This window comes from Metopolophium dirhodum, chromosome 6 (genome assembly GCF_019925205.1).
Source record: "Metopolophium dirhodum isolate CAU chromosome 6, ASM1992520v1, whole genome shotgun sequence".
In the NCBI taxonomy this organism is placed as follows: domain Eukaryota; kingdom Metazoa; phylum Arthropoda; class Insecta; order Hemiptera; family Aphididae; genus Metopolophium; species Metopolophium dirhodum.
Genome location: NC_083565.1, coordinates 8,240,296 through 8,259,015, shown reverse-complemented (window position 1 = coordinate 8,259,015; position 18,720 = coordinate 8,240,296). Strand labels below are relative to the sequence as shown.

At 28.7% G+C, this 18,720-nt stretch overlaps 1 protein-coding gene across 1 annotated transcript; it reads left to right on the top strand.

Moving 5' to 3' along the window:
- The first annotated feature begins 15,476 nt into the window (after positions 1–15,476).
- LOC132947938 (sorbitol dehydrogenase-like) lies at positions 15,477–18,438 on the top strand. The gene is made up of 7 exons (XM_061018195.1): positions 15,477–15,714; positions 15,797–15,830; positions 15,891–16,055; positions 16,131–16,290; positions 16,550–16,916; positions 17,873–17,997; positions 18,076–18,438. The coding sequence occupies exons 1-7, from the start codon at positions 15,640–15,642 to the stop codon at positions 18,227–18,229; spliced, it is 1,080 nt and encodes a 359-aa protein (XP_060874178.1). The 5' UTR covers positions 15,477–15,639; the 3' UTR covers positions 18,230–18,438.
- Positions 18,439–18,720: the final 282 nt, after the last annotated feature.

Sequence of the window (18,720 nt, the reverse complement as noted above, 5' to 3'; positions counted from 1 at the left end):
GACCAATGAAGAAAAATAAAAAAAGTCCCTTTAGTAAATATTTCAAAGCAATTTTCAAAATAATATCTACGTACCTATGTGTACGTATCTAACATAAAGACAAGACATACAGACATAATATTATTATTATTGTAGCAACGGTTCGGATGGGAGCAGAGCTATCGTGCGAGTAATAATTCGTCTACTTATAGACTTTTGAAAATAATTTCTCCGCACCACAAACATTTAAACACACACCTCTATATATACACCTACAAACCACTGTTTTGAGTTCATAAATTGTATTTCAATCATGTCGGAGACGCGCGTCTGGGACGTTTTCGTAAAAAGGTCAAACGGTCGATTTATGTTATTGCGTTCGAAGAAGGCGCCTTTTAACTTTCAATTTTTGATCAGATAATTATTTTCAAATGTTGACACTTGCCAAGTATGTAATTCATAATTTGAACGAGTATGGAGTACATGTATCATGTATGGACTCTGGAGTTTACGAGTTATATAAGTATTTATGTAAGGGTAATTGTCCCTAAGAGTTAAGACCTTAATACCTATAGTTTTCCGAATTATAAAAATGTTGAATATAATTTAATATTGTATAATAAGTAACATCATATTGTGCAATGATAACAATTAACATCGTTGTTTTTCCGTAATTTGTTAAATCACGCCATATGTGTTACCTACTGTGGTAGTATGTTACAATAACAGGGTCAATATAGGTCACTGTATATAAGGCCTAATTTTAGCGTACTATAGGCACTATATTATAATGTTACTTATGTGTTATGTGTACAGTGTACGTCATGCGTTAGTAAAATATTACTTATTACTAAAACCAGTGTCGTCATTTTTGTCTAGATCGATGTACAAACATAATCCTAAACTCAACAAAAATAAATGTGATGTTTATTATTTATTTACTATTAATTAGTCCTTATAATCTCGATCAGTCACAATTTTTAACAGAGGTCTACAAAACGCACATATATATTATATAATATATATATTTTATTTTTAATCTAAAAACTATACAATCTATACAATATGAAATAGTACAATAAGCATAAGTGATGTCCTTTTTATATAACGTGGTGGCTTGAGGAAAGACCCAACCAGCGAAGGCACTTATTTATATTTAAACTTATAAAGATGTAATATCGCAATTTTCGCTGCAATGGCGTACTACAAGGTATAATTGGAAAAAATCTCCAGTGTAAAAATTAAGGAGATAAATTTATTATAATGCGACGGGCACGTTAAATTTAATTAAATATAAATAGTTAATAAGAATAATTGATTCATGATTGTATAATATTGATAATTTTGTAAATTAATAATTATACATAATTATAATATCACCTAAATTAAATATAAAACTATTAATAAAGAAATAAAATTAATTTTATATTTTTATGTTTATAATATTTAAGAAATTGTAAATAAATTAAGTAAAATTAAAATTAAAATAATATATTTTATGATTATGTTCATTATTATAATTTATATGGCTTTCTAATGTTATGAGCGATTAATATTTTAGGAAATACACCATTTTCATTGTCTTACATTCTTGAATAGGTATACCTAGTTCTTTGAACCTTTTTTTACAGTTTGGCACTCATTTGCGTAGACACCTAAATCAAAAAAAAAGGTTGGTAATTTTTAAATACCATTATTGAGTTTAAAAGTCATTTTTGGTTATTTTATAGCGTATTTTTTGATAGTTTTTATGACATTTTAGATCCGGGGCTGATCAGAAAGAAAGTAGATATTATATAAATCGATTAACTTTTATAGGTACCTATATACTGAGCATTTTTTTTTCTAGTAATGGGATTTTTTTCTTAATTTGACAAGGAAACATGGGTCTTTAGGTACCGTAGGTTATCCTGGAATAGTTCTATTCAAATATAATACATAATAATATATGATAATTCATCGTTTAAGAAAGATTTATGATACGTATTTACTGACGCATAACATATAATTATTGTTTAAATAATATTAATGCAATATTGACAATTTATTGTTATAATTCATCAGTACAAAGTGCACAAGGCGTAGATTACAAATTACAATAAATGCGCACTTGTTGTATTTTTTTTTATTAATTGTTTACTATAGAGTATAGGTATACTTTATTTTTTCATGTACCTTTTCCAGGTTTACGTCTGATAGGCGATACCTATTAATTATTATTTATTAGTACCTATAATACCTATTTGATTAAATTTTTTATTTCAACACCGTGTGCTCAGCTCACTGATTCCTTTTTTTTCGACGCTGCTACGTCATTGGCGTTTAATCGATATCATTGAACAATTTATGTTTTACACCAGACTGTAGTTCTGTGTGTATAAAGTTGTTCTGTGTCGATTTCAGTCTAACGAAATATATTATTATAATTATTATTGTTCGGAACTTCTTGGATTCGCATGTTTTTTTTATGTTAGTTGGGATATTCTAGCCTCTAGCAGGGCCGAATTCAGCTAGGGCAGAGCAAGAGGATATGTGCCAGGGGCCGCTAATATAAATACCTACAATACTATTATAGTATTATGTCTTATTTAATATATTTTAACAAAGGTTTAACAGACCAGTGATTGCGAACAGTTAAGAATGTTTGCTATCAAAATGTATTCATAAATATTATGAATATATATTCAGAATCATATTTACCTACACAGTGTCACTTTAAAGATTGGCACTGTTTATTTTTAAACTAAAATATTAAGAAAACTATATAAAACCAAATTAGTATTCAACATATTAGTTAATTTAAAAAAATAGGTGAAATCCTATGGTGGTTCGACACAGCATGCTATTGAATATATTTGTTAAGACAATTCGTATTTAATATAATTCATGAATAATAAGTATTACCTTTCTTAAAAAATAACACAAATCTTAAATAATTTTTTTATCGAAAAGTAAAAAGTCTAACATCCGGTGAAAATGTAAAATATCTACGGTCATTATTCATTAGTTTTTAAAATTTTAAGTTACACTAAAACAAAATCGATTCAGTCAAAAATTGGTACTGCGTTAAAATTACTATTTTTCTGGATTTTATTTTTGTTTTGCCTGACGCTTTTGAAAACTACTTTTCAATGTTGACCTCTTAAATGCACCGACTATATTTGTTTTCTGATCAGTAAATATAATTAAATAAAAAATCGAAAATCTAAATAAAACAGTTGCATTATTTAAAATCAAGGTTTTTATTTGTTTTTCATCACTTAAATATGAACAAGGGCACGTTTTCCTAACTTCAAGAGTTTTTCCTGATATTTTCATAGATAATGTAGATTGGGTATCCTATATATATATATATTGTATATAGGTACTTAATAGAGCTATAGAAGCTTAATTATATTTAAAATGATTTGGAAGTTACATTGTTGGCCATTCTGAAAGAAAAAACCATAAATATATATAATATATTTGACTGTGTATGGCGATATTTTATTTAACTGTATTTTATTCCGTATAATATTTGTATAAGTCCACACTTAAATATTGCTAGTATTTGCAGGTCCGCCGTTAGATATTTTCCACCCGAAAGCGAAAATTTCGCCGCTCTTCTTTATTCATATTATTTTACTTAAATTTGCCGTCTTCAATTTCTTTAACATTGTATATTTGTATGCCACCCTAAAGCAACGAATGACTTGCTTGTGCCCCAGCGACGGGCCTGAGTATAGATAAAATATATAAATATAATATATTATTATTATTTTTTATTTTTTATTGAGCTTAACCCAGCAACTATGGCCATTAGCTGTTTTTTTGTTGTTTGTAGGGAGGGAACGGTTGGTTGAAACTCGTGTGTTTTTTAGATTTTGAAGAATTTCAATCGGGCATCCATAGGTTTCTGCCATGCCCGATCGGGGGACGGCGGTCATAATATATTATTATTAGGTAGGTATCTAGGTAACTAACACGATAAAATATATCTGTTCAATCCAAGGACAGATCCAGGCCGCCCACCAGACACAATTTTCTTCCAATTTTTTTATAACTCTATAGATCCTGATCCTACTTTATTATAATCACAGACATGTATGATAATATAATATATTATACATATTATGCGTATTGTGTATGGAATGTGTGAATCCAATATTGTATAATATAAACAATTTTTTTTTTTTAATCTGACAAAAGTGCGCGGGATCAGCTAGTTTATACTATTATATAAAGAGGAGTTGTTAGTTACCATTTTTGAGGGTAATCTCTGGAACTACTGAACCGATTTCGAAAATTCTTTCACCAATAGAAAGCCACATTCTTTGTGAGTGTCATAGACTAATTTAAAAAGGGAATTGATCACCCCTGGTAGGTTCTCAAACAGGAATTTTGAGATTTACGATAGAAATTATTGTTTATTAATGGTTGTTATGGGTTATAGGAGTTGAGAATAATACTGATTTATTATTATTATTTATTATTACGTAACTAACAGGCCATTATTTATAATAATTGATAACTCCTTTGTTTATTAAGTTAGAGAATCAATCAAATGTCATAAATCGGAGAAGGTTAAGCAATGAGCTCTTCAATTTAAAAAAAAAATCATAACGATCGGTTCAGTAGTTTCCGAGAACATAGGCCTCAAAGGTTTTCATTTTCACATTTATATATAAAGATATAGAATATACTATAAAGCGTTTTGTTCATTCTACGTCATAACCGTATTTCACCCTCGCTAAATTTTAACAATAATATATCAATCCCTATACATTAGAAGCCGACCGTCAGGTATCTTCGTGTAACGTCGATAAAATATTAACTTGGTAGTTGGTTGTCGCACTTATCATCTAAACTTCAACAAGCCAAGCAATGATGTCCCAATTCTATAGAAGATGAAGATCTAAAGATGAAGTCGACATCACATGAAAAATGATTGATACAGACATACAGTATATAAACCTATAGAATTCCTGCCTATATGGCTTGATTCCGGAGCATTATTTAGATCCAGTCCAATTTCCAGCATACCTACTCAATATTTCCCATACGCTGTTCTTATGTCTAATATGTTAGGTTAGTCAATTAGATTAACAATTATAAGTTACTTGTAAACCCAATGGCCCATGTTTCCGAGGGTTTTTATATATTTTATAAAAAAAAAAATTATAAGTTATATATCAAAAATGAGACATCATCTTCACGTATTCACCAATAAATGAACACCAGTATTTAAAATATATATAATAGATATTGATGAATTCAAGGTCACCTAGACATAATGGGGCTATGGGCACAATTTACTATACTCATTTTAGAAACTGACAAATGTGTACTGGACGCCCTACAAATACAATTTATAGGTTCAACAGAGTAAGTGTGGTGTTGTGTCAACGCGCCACACTTATAATAATATGCACTATTTGTCAGGTCGTATATATAGTTTGTTTAGTACCTTCTGAGTGCAGTGAAAAGTTTTGTTATGAAGACTTCCAATTTATCTAAATATATTATATTATGTACAGGACGCCCTGAAATAGAGTCATAGCCAAATGTTATACAAATAGAATGAAGATACATTATGATTTATGATAATTTAAGAACAACGCGACTTGAAGATTTAAATTTCAAATATTTGGTCGATGTTTGCTTTTTACTGGACAGGGCTGCACATACTTTTTATAGTTTCAACAGTGCAAGTGGGTCTTTGTGTAAACGCATCACATTATGCACCATTTGTGAGGACGTCAGGTCGTATAGTTTGTTTAGAATCGGCGTAGGTACGGCCCAAACGAAGTTTTGCTAGAATATCCTCTTTTGTATTTAAATATTATAATATATACAGGACGCCCAATGAAGACATCACTAAACTTTAGACAAATAGAATGTGGATACATGAATATATGATGATTAAAGGGTTCTGACTTAAGGTTTTCAATTTCAAATATTTGATATTGATATTAGGTCTTAACTGAATGCTTTTCACATAATTTTGTCAACGGCATTATATTTATATGCAATATTAGTCAAGTACTCAAGTCGTATAGTTTGTTTAGTATCACCTGACCATAGTTTTCCTAGAACTTTCACTTTTGAATATACAAATATTTGTATATTTACAAACGTATAAATACGTTGTCAAATAGAATATACAAATAGATTATACAAATAGAACAAAGATGTATGATAATTAAAGCACAACGTGACTTAAAGTTTTAAATTTCTAATATTTGGTTGATGTTTGCTCTTTACTGGACGCCTTGTACAATAATTTTTAGTAGGATACGATTACGGAGATTGTGGTTTACTGTCTTTCACAGCATGTCTGCAGTCCGCACTAATTATACACTTGGTCCAGTCACATGTGCAGTAGGTGTATTGTGTACCTATATATATAATCTGATGCGTGGACAATGGAAGCTCGAATTACTTTCGGTATGGATATTTGTGAACGACTATGTGTTACACATTACAATCAGATTTCATAGTTTTTTTTTCAACATGTTATTTCAACTTCAGTAACAGGTGTGTCCTGGAGCGCCCGTCTCATCGCAGCTTCCTGCAGCAGTTGGCGGACACGTGGACTAGTTGGAAGTCCTTTGGGCTTCCGGCAAATTATTTAATGACACTCATTTTTAAATTTACATATGAGTAAATCTTTGTTTTATTTTGTTTTGGAGTATTACGATTGTTGTTGTTATCGGACACTGTGAAAAAGGGAACTAGCCGTTGAAATGTTCGGAGTAGAGTCAGATGTTTGAAACAAAGAAAAAAATATAAATTAATCTTAATAGTTTTGAGTACATAATTTCAGCAGTGTTAACAAATTATGAAAACCTTGTATTAATTTGATGGAAATAAAGACATTTTTTGAGTAAAATATTATTGACATTTTAAAACCAACTCAATGACTAACCTAACCGAGAATAATCATTTTAGTTATTTTGTTGTAATTTTATAATTTTACCACTTTTCCGTGTTTTTTTTTTTGCTTGGTCTTTTTTCCGGGATTCATTAATAATTAATAAGTTAAACTATTATTAATTATTTATGCATTTTGTATCCTTCTTCTTAATTAAATATATATACTAAAATAAAATAAAATAAACTAATTTACTCATAATACAGATTATCTTGCCACCATATTATATTCTGTACCAGTTTCGTATATTTTCTATTAGTTGAATTACTATTAACATATCCACAACTCAATAATGGTACTTCTTAAGATATTTAATATGTCACGTTGAAAGAATTCCTCATATACATATGATAATACTTGTGGCTTCTTAGTTCTTTGGAGTAATGAGTTAACTGTTCAAAAATGCCTAGTGTGTAAAACTCAAGAAAAAAAGATTTTAACATTTACATTTTAAATATAACATAATACCTATATTAGGTACCTACTGATTGTCCTGAATTTTTCAAGTGTTTAAATTTTAAAATAAACCAAATTAATTCCAGAAATGAATCGATATATTATAATCTCTCTTCTGTTAAATCCAATACCTACTATATCTAATATTACGTAATAATATGTTGTACATTACTCCAAGTGCAAATGTTTTTAGATAGGTAGGTAGGTAGGTACTAAGGGCCCTTTCACATGGACGCGTATCATACAGTAACTGTACGCGTGCGTTTTTAGTTTACATTGATTAAGTTCATACGCGCCATACCGGCGAGGGAAACGCGCCATCGTCGGAGTGGCGCGTATGAATTTAACCAATGTAAATGAAAACGCGCGCGTACGGTACGTCGCGTATGATACGCGTCCATGTGAAACGGGCCTAATAGGTAGCAGCCAGCAGGTACCTGTATATATACAAGGCTGGGCATTAACGAGTTAAAAAGTTAAAGTTAAGTTAAAAAGTTAATTTTATTTAAACTTTTTAACTTATCTAGTTACTTTTGGCTTTTCATTAACTTAACTGTTAACTTACTAAATTTCTTTCTTAATTAACGTGAAATTAACGAGTTAATTTTTCATTTTAAGAAATAAGTTAAGTTAATTTATTTTGTTTTTAATTTTATAATATTTCACTATTTCAGTCTATTTCGTTTTTATGTCAAAAAATATGTATCGTAAATTGTTTGAAGTTAAAAATCGAATCTAGGTTATATGGAAATACTGTATGAAGAATAAACACTAGGTATATCCTATAATTTAGTTTTGGGTTGGAAAAAAATTAAGTACGCTAGCGTTGTATAAACAAATTAACTTTTTTTTAACTTAATAAAAAGTTAATAAAAAGTGTGTATTAACTTTTAACTTAACTGAGTTAACCTATAGTTAAATTAACTTTTAACTTTTAACTTTTTGTTATTGGTGCATATTAACTTAACTTAACTGAGTTAAAAAAAGTCATTAACTTGCCCAGCCTTGTATATATAGTATGTCAGTAGGGGCGTCATGCCTTGAACGAATCACCTTTTTACCCACATTATAAAAGTAATGTGTTTGGGTGAGTTTCTTATGTGTTTGAGCGAGTATGGTGCAATATAAAAGATAAAATTGTATAATAAGGATTAGAAAAAAAATAATATATAAAATCTATATTTTTGTTTTGTGGTAAAAAGCTCGAAAAAATAATAAAAGGTGTGGAATAAGTTTTTCATATATGAAAAATATAGCCACAGTAAATGAAACTTGATATTTTTTCAGTTGCACAAAAAAAAGCATACATGAAATAGGTGTTTGAAATTAAATTTTATAAAATACCTATAAAAAATAAACAAATATTTCCATTCATAACGCACATTGATATCGGTTAGAAAAAAAATTATGTTTAGGTACCTTGTAGCAAATACCTTCATGTTAAAATTCATAGTCACAATACTTCTTTGTAAGAGTTAAAAGTTCACATTTTTACGAAATTCATAAAATCATAAAAACATTTTTTTTCGTGTGGGAGCCCCTTATAGGTGCAAATACAGAGATTCATCAGGGATGCTAGTGATGCTACCAAACCAAAATATGGCCTTGGCCACTAGGTAAGATCTACATTTGTTTTGCAAAATAGTGATATTAAATAAAAAAAGGTGGGTAAGTTTAAGGACAAGTGGATGTCACTCGGCTGTACAGTAGGTTACAAGTGGGTCTCTGGATAATGAATGGTAATAAATTTAATTTGTAATTTCCTCCAATTTTGAACATAAAATAGGTAACAATATAAAAAAAAATTGTGACTGGATTTTTAATATTTTTCAGATGTCATTGTAACAATATATTAATAGCCAGCTTGCATTACATTTTCAAGCTTTTTTACCCAACAAATAAAATTTTATTAACATTCATAGAAAAAAAGTACCTAAAAAAAAAACGACGGGTTGCACTCTGGGAGTGCCGGCAGAAGTGAAAACTTGAATATTAACGTAGTGCAATTTTTGATATTTTGGAATGGTTAGGGAATAATTTGGCACGAATTGCTTTAATTATCATTATAAAAATACTATAATTTATGTGGTAAAATACGATATTCATTTATTGCGCTATAATTAATTATTTTACATCTCCAAAACTGATAAAATAGGTTTATGGTAGCTGAAGTAAGAAACTAACAATGTTGATTCGAACCTATTTAAAAGTCTAATAAAGACCGCATCAATAGTACTTTTGTATTTCGTTGTGCTAACATTGCGATCATTTGACATTTTGACATCGTTAAACTAAATTCATTATTTAAAAATTCAATTAATAGTTGATTTTTATCGTCTGCAAAGTTTATGTTGAAATCTCCACTCCAACGCCAATCATTCATTTTAGCTAGTAAAATTAAAAGTATAATAGAACAAAACGAACACTATAGACACTAACAATAACAAGTCACTACTTGATAAAACATCTACTATGTTAATAAATATCCACAAGTGCAACATATAAAAATAAAATAAAACCTGTCGTTTTTTTATTTATTTATTTATTTCTACTTACATGAGAGCGAATAATGCCAAAAGCGAAAGAAAAATTATCATACTTCTAGAAGTCCGATTTAAATTTTGAAAACTTATTTGAATTCAATAACTTCTTTTCTATGTTATGTAGGAAATAGATTTTCGATATTTTTTAAAGTTTTTGTAGTACAGTTGCAAATTAATTTACTTAATTTCTCAAAATGAACTTGTACTTTAAAGGTTCAACGAGTTAAAAAAAATGAAAAAGTTTTTCCTACAAAACATAGAAAAGAAGTTATTGAATTCAAATTAGTTTTCAAAATTGAAATCGGACTAGAAATATGTTTATTTTTCTTTCGCATAATGGTCTAAATGCACGCATTCGTCTGACGCAAGTTTAACACTTTTTACCCATCACAAAAAGAAACTGATTATAAGTGCACAATGCCACTAAAGAAGTTTTCACTTCAAGAAATTGGAAACTGAAAATATCTGTAAACAGTTCAAACAAATCCAAATATTTTGAAAATGTTATAGTGTATATAAAATGTTAATATAAACAACCAGTAAAAAACCGATTTTACTTAATTTTTTTTTTTGTTTTTCTCGGCACTTTTGAACACCAATGGAAATATGTACCCATGCACCAACTAGATTCACTTTTCCATCAAACAAGATAATGAGTTGGAAAATTGAACCATTATTTCGACTACATATCATGTACCTACCTACACACACACACACACACACAAAAACACATTATAAAATCAATACATTCATCGCTCCGCTCAGAATCTATTACAAAATTTACTACGTGTTTTGTTATATTTTACAATAAAAGGCATATTCGACCAATTAAAGCATATTATTAACAATATTATTATCATTTATTATTATCATTACATTAGGATTTAGTTCAATTAATCCCGAAAGCTAATAATTAGGGCTATCTTGTCGTATGTACCTACGCTCTACGGCTTATTGCGATTTACTAGCGGTTACAGAATGCTTGTAGTATTCGTTCCAGTGGTCTACCACTCGATTACAATAAATAATATTATGGTGTTTGATGCATATACTCAATAGACAATGGATAGAAAGTTTGTGGAGGACTCTGAGGCTAAACATTATACAAATAATGAGGTACAATTCCTGATGTGCTTCCGAAATATAATTATTTATATATATATAAATATTAAATATAATAAACAACTATTACATGTATCTTATTGAAACGTGGTGAAAGGGAATCAGTAAAAGGGACACATTTATAATACCTTAAACACAAAGCACAAATATTTGAATTTTTTTTACTAGTATTATTAATTTTATTTTAAAAGAACAAAATTTGAAAGCGAACATTTTTAGGTGATAACTGAAAAATATTATTAATAATTAGACAACGATGACAGAGGCACAGAGCCATTGATAATGTAATATTTTTTAATAATACACTAATAACTTCGAGTATTATTAATGTCATTAAAACCACTTTTACATCATCCACTAAGAATACAATAAATAATAATATTTAAATATTCCTGTAGAGTGGCAAAAACAGTAGTGTATTGCAGTAGCAATATTTCTGATATAGAGCATAATCTTATACATATAGAATGGTAGTAATAAAAGCTTAAAAAAAAAGATAAACTTCAATTCAGTTTTTTTTTTATTTTATCATACATAATATATATTTTGCTTATACTTATTATTAATTAAATAAATATATAGCTGCTTATTGTAAAGCATTTATCGATAATCTTAATTTCATATAGGTAGGTTAGGTTAGGTATTCGCATATACTGCATATTTTGAACATTTTTTAATGCAGTACTTGATTCAAATCCTAATCTTAAAAATACTAACAATAACAAACGAACAGGTATGAGGTCTGGTCTGACTGCCTGAGAACTTTTTTAGCAGAGTCAGAGTTTTGGAATTGGGTGGAAATGTCTGATACACCACTTGCGCTGTAGGTACACATTTACCCAAATATATATATATAAATATGTATAAATGTTATAATAAACTTAAAAGAGAAGAACAAAACAAACGAAATTAAAATGTATCCCAGCCTTCGACTTTCGAGTGTATAAATAGTGTATAATATAATTGAACGATTCTTTTTAAAATGGTATTAACATTGGCTATAAACGAGTTGTGTCCCAAATACTGAATTGCGTCCCTATGTTTTTTTCGGGTTACACGAATTGTGTCCCTCAGTTTAGTTCAGGTTACACGAATTGTGTCCTTAAGTTTTTTTCGGGTTACACGAATTGTGTCCCCCAGTTTTTTTCGGATTACACACAAGTTTGGTCTAACTAATATAAATAAATCGAATTTTATTCAGTACCTATAAATATCTTATAAAATATATGTTGGTATATTTTATACAACATTGAAATGAAAAAATTTCTGGAATCGAATTTATAAAAACTTTTTTTTCAATAAACGAAATAGCATATTTTTAAACTTCATAAAACAGTTGGAATACAATTCGTGTTATCAGGACACAACTCGTGTACGAGAAATTTGGTCGGGACACAACTCGTTAACTGCGTTAACATTTAAAGGATTAGTATCTCTTTTACATCATAGCATCATCATGCACGTGTTCATCGTACATTAAATTGTTATCAATATTTTTCACTAAGTAGGTAGATACTTAGGTAAATACAATTAGATAAGTACCTATACTTAGTAAATAAATCAAAAAAAAAATGTTTTAAAAAACTTAAAATATTGCGTTAGCCATTTAGTAAACGATTTGCATCATATAATTAGTATATATATAATACGATCATATTATACATTGCAGCATATCTTTCGGGACAGCTAGGATGCTAAGCTGTCTGAGTAATAAAGACAATATAGGTACATCAATAAAATGTGGTGTAAAAATGTTGTAAGATGTAAAAAATTGTTTAAGGTAACAAATTAAAGGGGCGGTGGCGTGGTGCCGCTAGTCCGTAGCTGGAACCAATTTTCGGAAGGAGTTTAAAACTATGTCATATGTTTTCATGAAATAAAAAAGTAAAAAACCAACTAAAAAAATATGCCCCCCCCCCCCCTCGCAAGAAACTGTTTAGAAAATTTTTTTCAGTTTTTTCAACAAGAAAAAATTAAAATTGCTCCTTAGGTGTTCAAAAAGTATGGAAAATGGTGTGAATTCCAATTATTTCTATCATCAATGAAATCGTAGTGGCACACAAGTTAAAAGTAAATAGTGTAATAGCAACAGTATAGCGGATTTAAGGGTTCAAATAATGTCGGAAAACCCATAAAAGAGGGGGCCTCGTACAAAATGTTAGCATATACTTATTCAGTAGCATAATTACGAAATTTTTGTTTTTATTAACCCCTAACAAGTAACAAATAACAATGTTAAATGATAATTATTGGAGCTTGCATTTTTCGACTAAAAACCGTTAAATCCGCCACCGAACAAAATTTTTTTGGTTGTATCCACCGAATCTCTTGAATTATCACAGTCTATGGTCCAAAGCTTTCCTTCAAATATGCATATTAATATATTATACTTAATAGTTGATTATATATTTTATTATTTTAGAAGGACTAGCGGCCGATAGACCTATTATGTTAGGTATGGGCGCTGTATCGTGTTGGCATTATTGATCTACATCAGAGGTTTCTAATTACTAAACTGTGGATCACGTTAAGTCTTGAAATATTTATATATTCTTTTATAATACAAAGTATTTAATTCTAGAGATGTGAGTGCTGTACATTTACCAGTGTTTGAAAGGAACGAGTTCGAAAAGGAACGGGTTCCTGGAACGAATTCCTTTTAATAAAAAAAGAACGAAAATGAACTAGTTCTTTTTTTCAAGGAAAAATAAAAAAATTGTTCGTTCCTTTCTAGTTCCAATAATTTACACAGATAATTATGTAAATAATTGAAATTAAGATATATTATTTTTAATGTGTATAATACTATAATGTATATTGCTAATTAGTGATCGTTATCTAGTACCTATCGACGTTAAAACAATCGACATACGTTGGTCAACAATTTAATTTTGAAGAAAATTTCAAAATAGAATTATAAAATATGTACCTACATGTAGTTATATATTATAATTAAAAATTAAAGAAGTATACATAAATTATGAAAAAAAACATAAGTGATTAAATAAGAATTTTTATTTTATTTGGAACTAAAAAAGGAGCTCGTTCATTTTCCAAAGGAACGACTTCTTTTTTTTTTAAGGAACGGAACGAATTCCTTTTTATAAGGAACTTGCCAAACTCTGAAATTTACCAGGTTATTTTTATCCAAAAAAATTTTATGTGGCCCCTCTAATCAAATGTAATCAAAAATGCTTATCCCGAATAAATTTTAGTAGGAATCCCTAATTTTTTCAAGTAAGACATATATATGTATATATATATATATATATAGAGTAAATATATTTTATATATAAATGCGAGTAAGTACACGATACATTAATTTTCGTGTACAATCAACAATGTACAGGTAGGTACCAAATTTATGTCCGAATTTAGTTGTATCATTGATCATTCCCCGCGACTAGACTATAAAAGTTAACTCAAAAATAGCGATCAACACTGAAATAAATTAAAAAGGTCATAATAAGTATGTGTTGGTCTTGTGGATCGCCAAAATTTAAACTTTTCCCAAAATGGATCGTACCGAGAAAAGTTTGGGAACCTTTGGACTTTGATAGTCTGAATGTCTGATCTACATAATATTATGTACCTATATAATATTTATTAATTATTACAATAATTCTATCATACTGTTTACGTCATCGAAAATTAATAAGTATTCTAAATTCACTAAATATGATAATTATAACTATCGCAGCCATGCATGTTTCTAAACGCGCGTGCTATAGTACAAAATTCAAAATTTTATATTTAGGCTCTAACGTTCTATATTTTATAAAATGAGTGAAGTTTAATTTTGAAAATTACCTATAAAAATGTTAATGGTCCAAAATAATACAGTAATACTCAAAAATCAGAACTTGACATTTTCATACATTTTGAACACACTGTACATACGTACTATATTTATATAGATTATATTCTATATGTATGTACGTACCTATTACCTAATATTCAAATTAAACTAAAGCCTATTTTATTTTTATGGGGGCTTCTTTTCCTGTGGCATTTTTTACCATATTGTTTTTTTAGTTATTTTCCAAATGCCGACTAAAAAAAAAAAAAAAAAATTAAAAAAATAATAATATTAATAAGTATTTAATGGAATCGACGAAAAATAGTGCCAAGTATAAAAATCAATAAATACCTTTTTAATGCTAAACGCTTTAAAAAGTAGGATAGTAGACACAAATATTTCAACAATTTATTGCTAAACTTTGAAAATGAATAATGTTCAAAATCTTTTAATTTACATGAAGCTCAACTAACCTGAACGATAATCTACAAAGTACAAAGTACCCATAGATCTATTAATTAATATTTATTAGTTAATAGGTCTATGAAAGTACCTACAGATAATCCATATCTTAAAGTATACAATTTTGAAACAAGTTCATAATCATTTTAACCTTGATATTATTCAAATGATTAGTGAATAGTGATTACAAGAATACATAGATACCGGCCGGCCTGTGTACAATGCTACAATGCTACATTTCTTGTCGACGTTTATAAAACAATACTTTAATAAATTAGTCATTACTCGTTAACGGTTAACGTCCTGTGCTCGTCACTGACAGGTTATTAATTTTACATAAAATCTTTCATTAATTTTTAGTTAACATGGCCAATGCAAGTATAAATAACGAAAAGGATAATTTAACTTCAGTACTCTATGGTGTTAGAGATTTACGACTTGTTAGTATAATTATCAATTTTATTTCCTATATACAGTTTTTTTATTTGTTTGATCGGTTTTAATTTTTTTTTTTTCTGTTAGGAACAACGGCCGATACCAAAACCTGGTCATAATGGTAACTATTTAAACTAAAATAATTTGCTGCCAAATATTTAATTGTAAATTAATTTTGTAGAAGTATTATTGAAGATTCAACGTGTAGGAATATGTGGTTCGGATGTTCACTATTTAGTACATGGAGCTATAGGTCACTATATTGTTAAAGAGCCAATGGTTATTGGTCATGAAGCCAGTGGAATCGTAGTGAAGCTTGGAGAAGGTGTAAAAAGTCTCAAAGTTGGTTAGTATAAAAAATAAATTAAATAAATAGGGATAATTTCCAAACATGTATGTATGTGATATGTCTTCATTAAAGGTGATAGAGTGGCAATTGAACCAGGTGTATCGTGTCGCATGTGCCAGTTTTGCAAGGTTGGCTCATACAATTTATGTCCAGATATGAAATTCTGTGCTACACCACCTGTAGATGGAAATTTGACTCGTTATTATGTCCACGCTGCTGATTTTTGTTATAAGTAAGGTTTTTTTTATTAAAATTGTAAATATTGACTTTTTACTTAAAATGTATAATTTTTTATAAATGAAAAGCTACTTATGAAACATTTAACAATCTAGCAATTATCTTCGTATAAAATATTAGTTTGGTTAGTTGTACTTATAGTTAATTCCTAATGGTTATGTGATAATGTGTTATGTTGTATAATTAAAATATTAATTTATAAATTAAATTTGACTAATTATTATTCATTCATATAAATTATGTTTATTTTTTAGATTACCAAATCATATATCTTTAGAAGAAGGTGCTCTATTAGAACCACTTTCTGTTGGAGTCCATGCTTGCAAAAGGGGAGGTGTTAAAGTTGGTTCTACAGTATTAATTTTAGGAGCTGGACCAATAGGTTTAGTTACATTGGTCACTGCAAAAGCTATGGGGGCTACTAAAATTTATATAACAGATCTAATAGAATTCCGATTAAATGTAGCTAAAGAAATGGGAGCTTACAAAGCAATCAAAGTAAATAGAGGAGATTCAGACGAACAAGCAATAGAAAATGTAAGAAATGAGATGGACAATGAACTTCCAGATGTTACTATTGACTGCACTGGTTTTCAACAAACAATTAAAATGGGAATGGAGGTAAATATTAAAATATTATATTATATTATATTATAATTGTTTTAATCTGAGTATGCAATTGATGACATATTTGTTAACATTAGCATTATGCACGTAGTTGCATCAGCGTATACAATATAATAGCAGCTAGCTGATCCTGCACAGTGTTATCCGTCACAAATTAAATGCCAGTGCACTTACATATACTTAAACTCCATTAAGATGATGCTACACAGATATTTGTTGTCTCCGTCTTACAAGTGCGTGACACCAAATTTATACTTAGCAGAACACATTTAGTTCCGTTAGTTTAAAAACTAGAGTGAATCAACCTATTATGAAACTTGATGGTAAGAACATTATCTGTTTGATTGAGGATTTTTTTACGATAATTCAGTTTTTTTTAGTAAGTTATGAGCGTTTTTAATGCACGCTATATTATAAATGCAAAACTTGTTTAAAAACCCACAAAAGAAGGATAATGTTCTTACCATCAAGTATTCTAATAGGTTCGATTCACTCTAATTTTTGATTTAATATGGTCTGCTGAGCATAAATTTGTTGTTACGCACTTGTAAGACGGAGACAACAAATGGCTGTGTAGCGTCCTCTTAAATGTAAACTGCACGATTACCACAATTATTTAGGTTGTTTTGACCAATTTTAAATATAAAATACAGTTCTAAAATAGTATCCAATTATAATAACTAATTTAATTTCTGTAATCAATGGCAACCATATACAAACAAACAAATATTAGTTTTTTGTGAGCCAACGATTCCTTGTGTAAACCCCTCTTTAAAAAATTTGTTTTCAAGGTGCACATCATTCAGTATAGGATTACCTATGTACCACAATAATTTAGAACCACGAGTGCAACGCTATATATTAGGTTGTGGATCGTTTACATACACACAAATATTATCTGTTATTGATATGTTGTATATTTAATAAACAAATTATATATTATATTTTAGCTGACAAAATCTGGAGGAGTATTAACAATTGTTGGAATGGGAGCAGCAGGCAATGTTCAATTGCCATTATTCAATGCATTATCTCGAGAAGTAGACATCAGAGGAGTTTTCCGCTATGCCAATGAGTATAATATTATCAATAGACAAATTAATTAAACAGCTCAGTTTTATAATTTTTATTAATGAATATTATTTTGTTTTAGTTACCAAGATGCATTGGCTTTAATATCCTCAGGACAAATAAACATGAAACCACTCATCACTCATAATTTTAAAATTGAAGAATCGTTAGAAGCTTTTAAAACTGCTGAGACTGGGATTGGTAATGCAATTAAAGTTATGATACACTGTAATTAGGACATTTACAATAAACTAATAATTATTCTGTAGTTAAAAAAAAAGTATTCAAGAACTTATTATATATTTTTAAATGTTTAATTAGACTGAGGTAAAGTGTACTTATTCTGTAATGCAATTATGCACTACTTTATTAATTCACAATATTTTTTTAATATTAATGGATTTTTTAAAATGTGTTTAATAAAAACTACAAATTAACATGAAAATACTTAAATATTATTGCAATACAAAATATTGAAAAATATTATTTGGTAGGGTACTCTATAAGTATCAATAACACTCATAAATATAGATTTTAGTATTAAAACTGTCTATAACAAGAAGCTAACCTGTTCACTTACTAAATGTTAAGTATTTACAACATATCATTAAATATTTATATAACTTTACAAAATATAAATTGTATATTTCAGTTGAGAGGACTTTGTACCCTCACTCATGTGTTGTCTCCATCTTACTAAAGCATAACACACCAAAATGTATGTTCA

Excerpts from the sequence above, each read along its gene's own strand:
- LOC132947938 (XM_061018195.1), top strand. The coding sequence starts at position 15,640 with ATGGCCAATGCAAGTATAAATAACGAAAAGGATAATTTAACTTCAGTA. Across the intron at positions 16,291-16,549 it reads GCTGCTGATTTTTGTTATAA|ATTACCAAATCATATATCTT; the intron begins GTAAGGTTTTTT and ends TTTATTTTTTAG. Across the intron at positions 16,917-17,872 it reads CAATTAAAATGGGAATGGAG|CTGACAAAATCTGGAGGAGT; the intron begins GTAAATATTAAA and ends ATTATATTTTAG.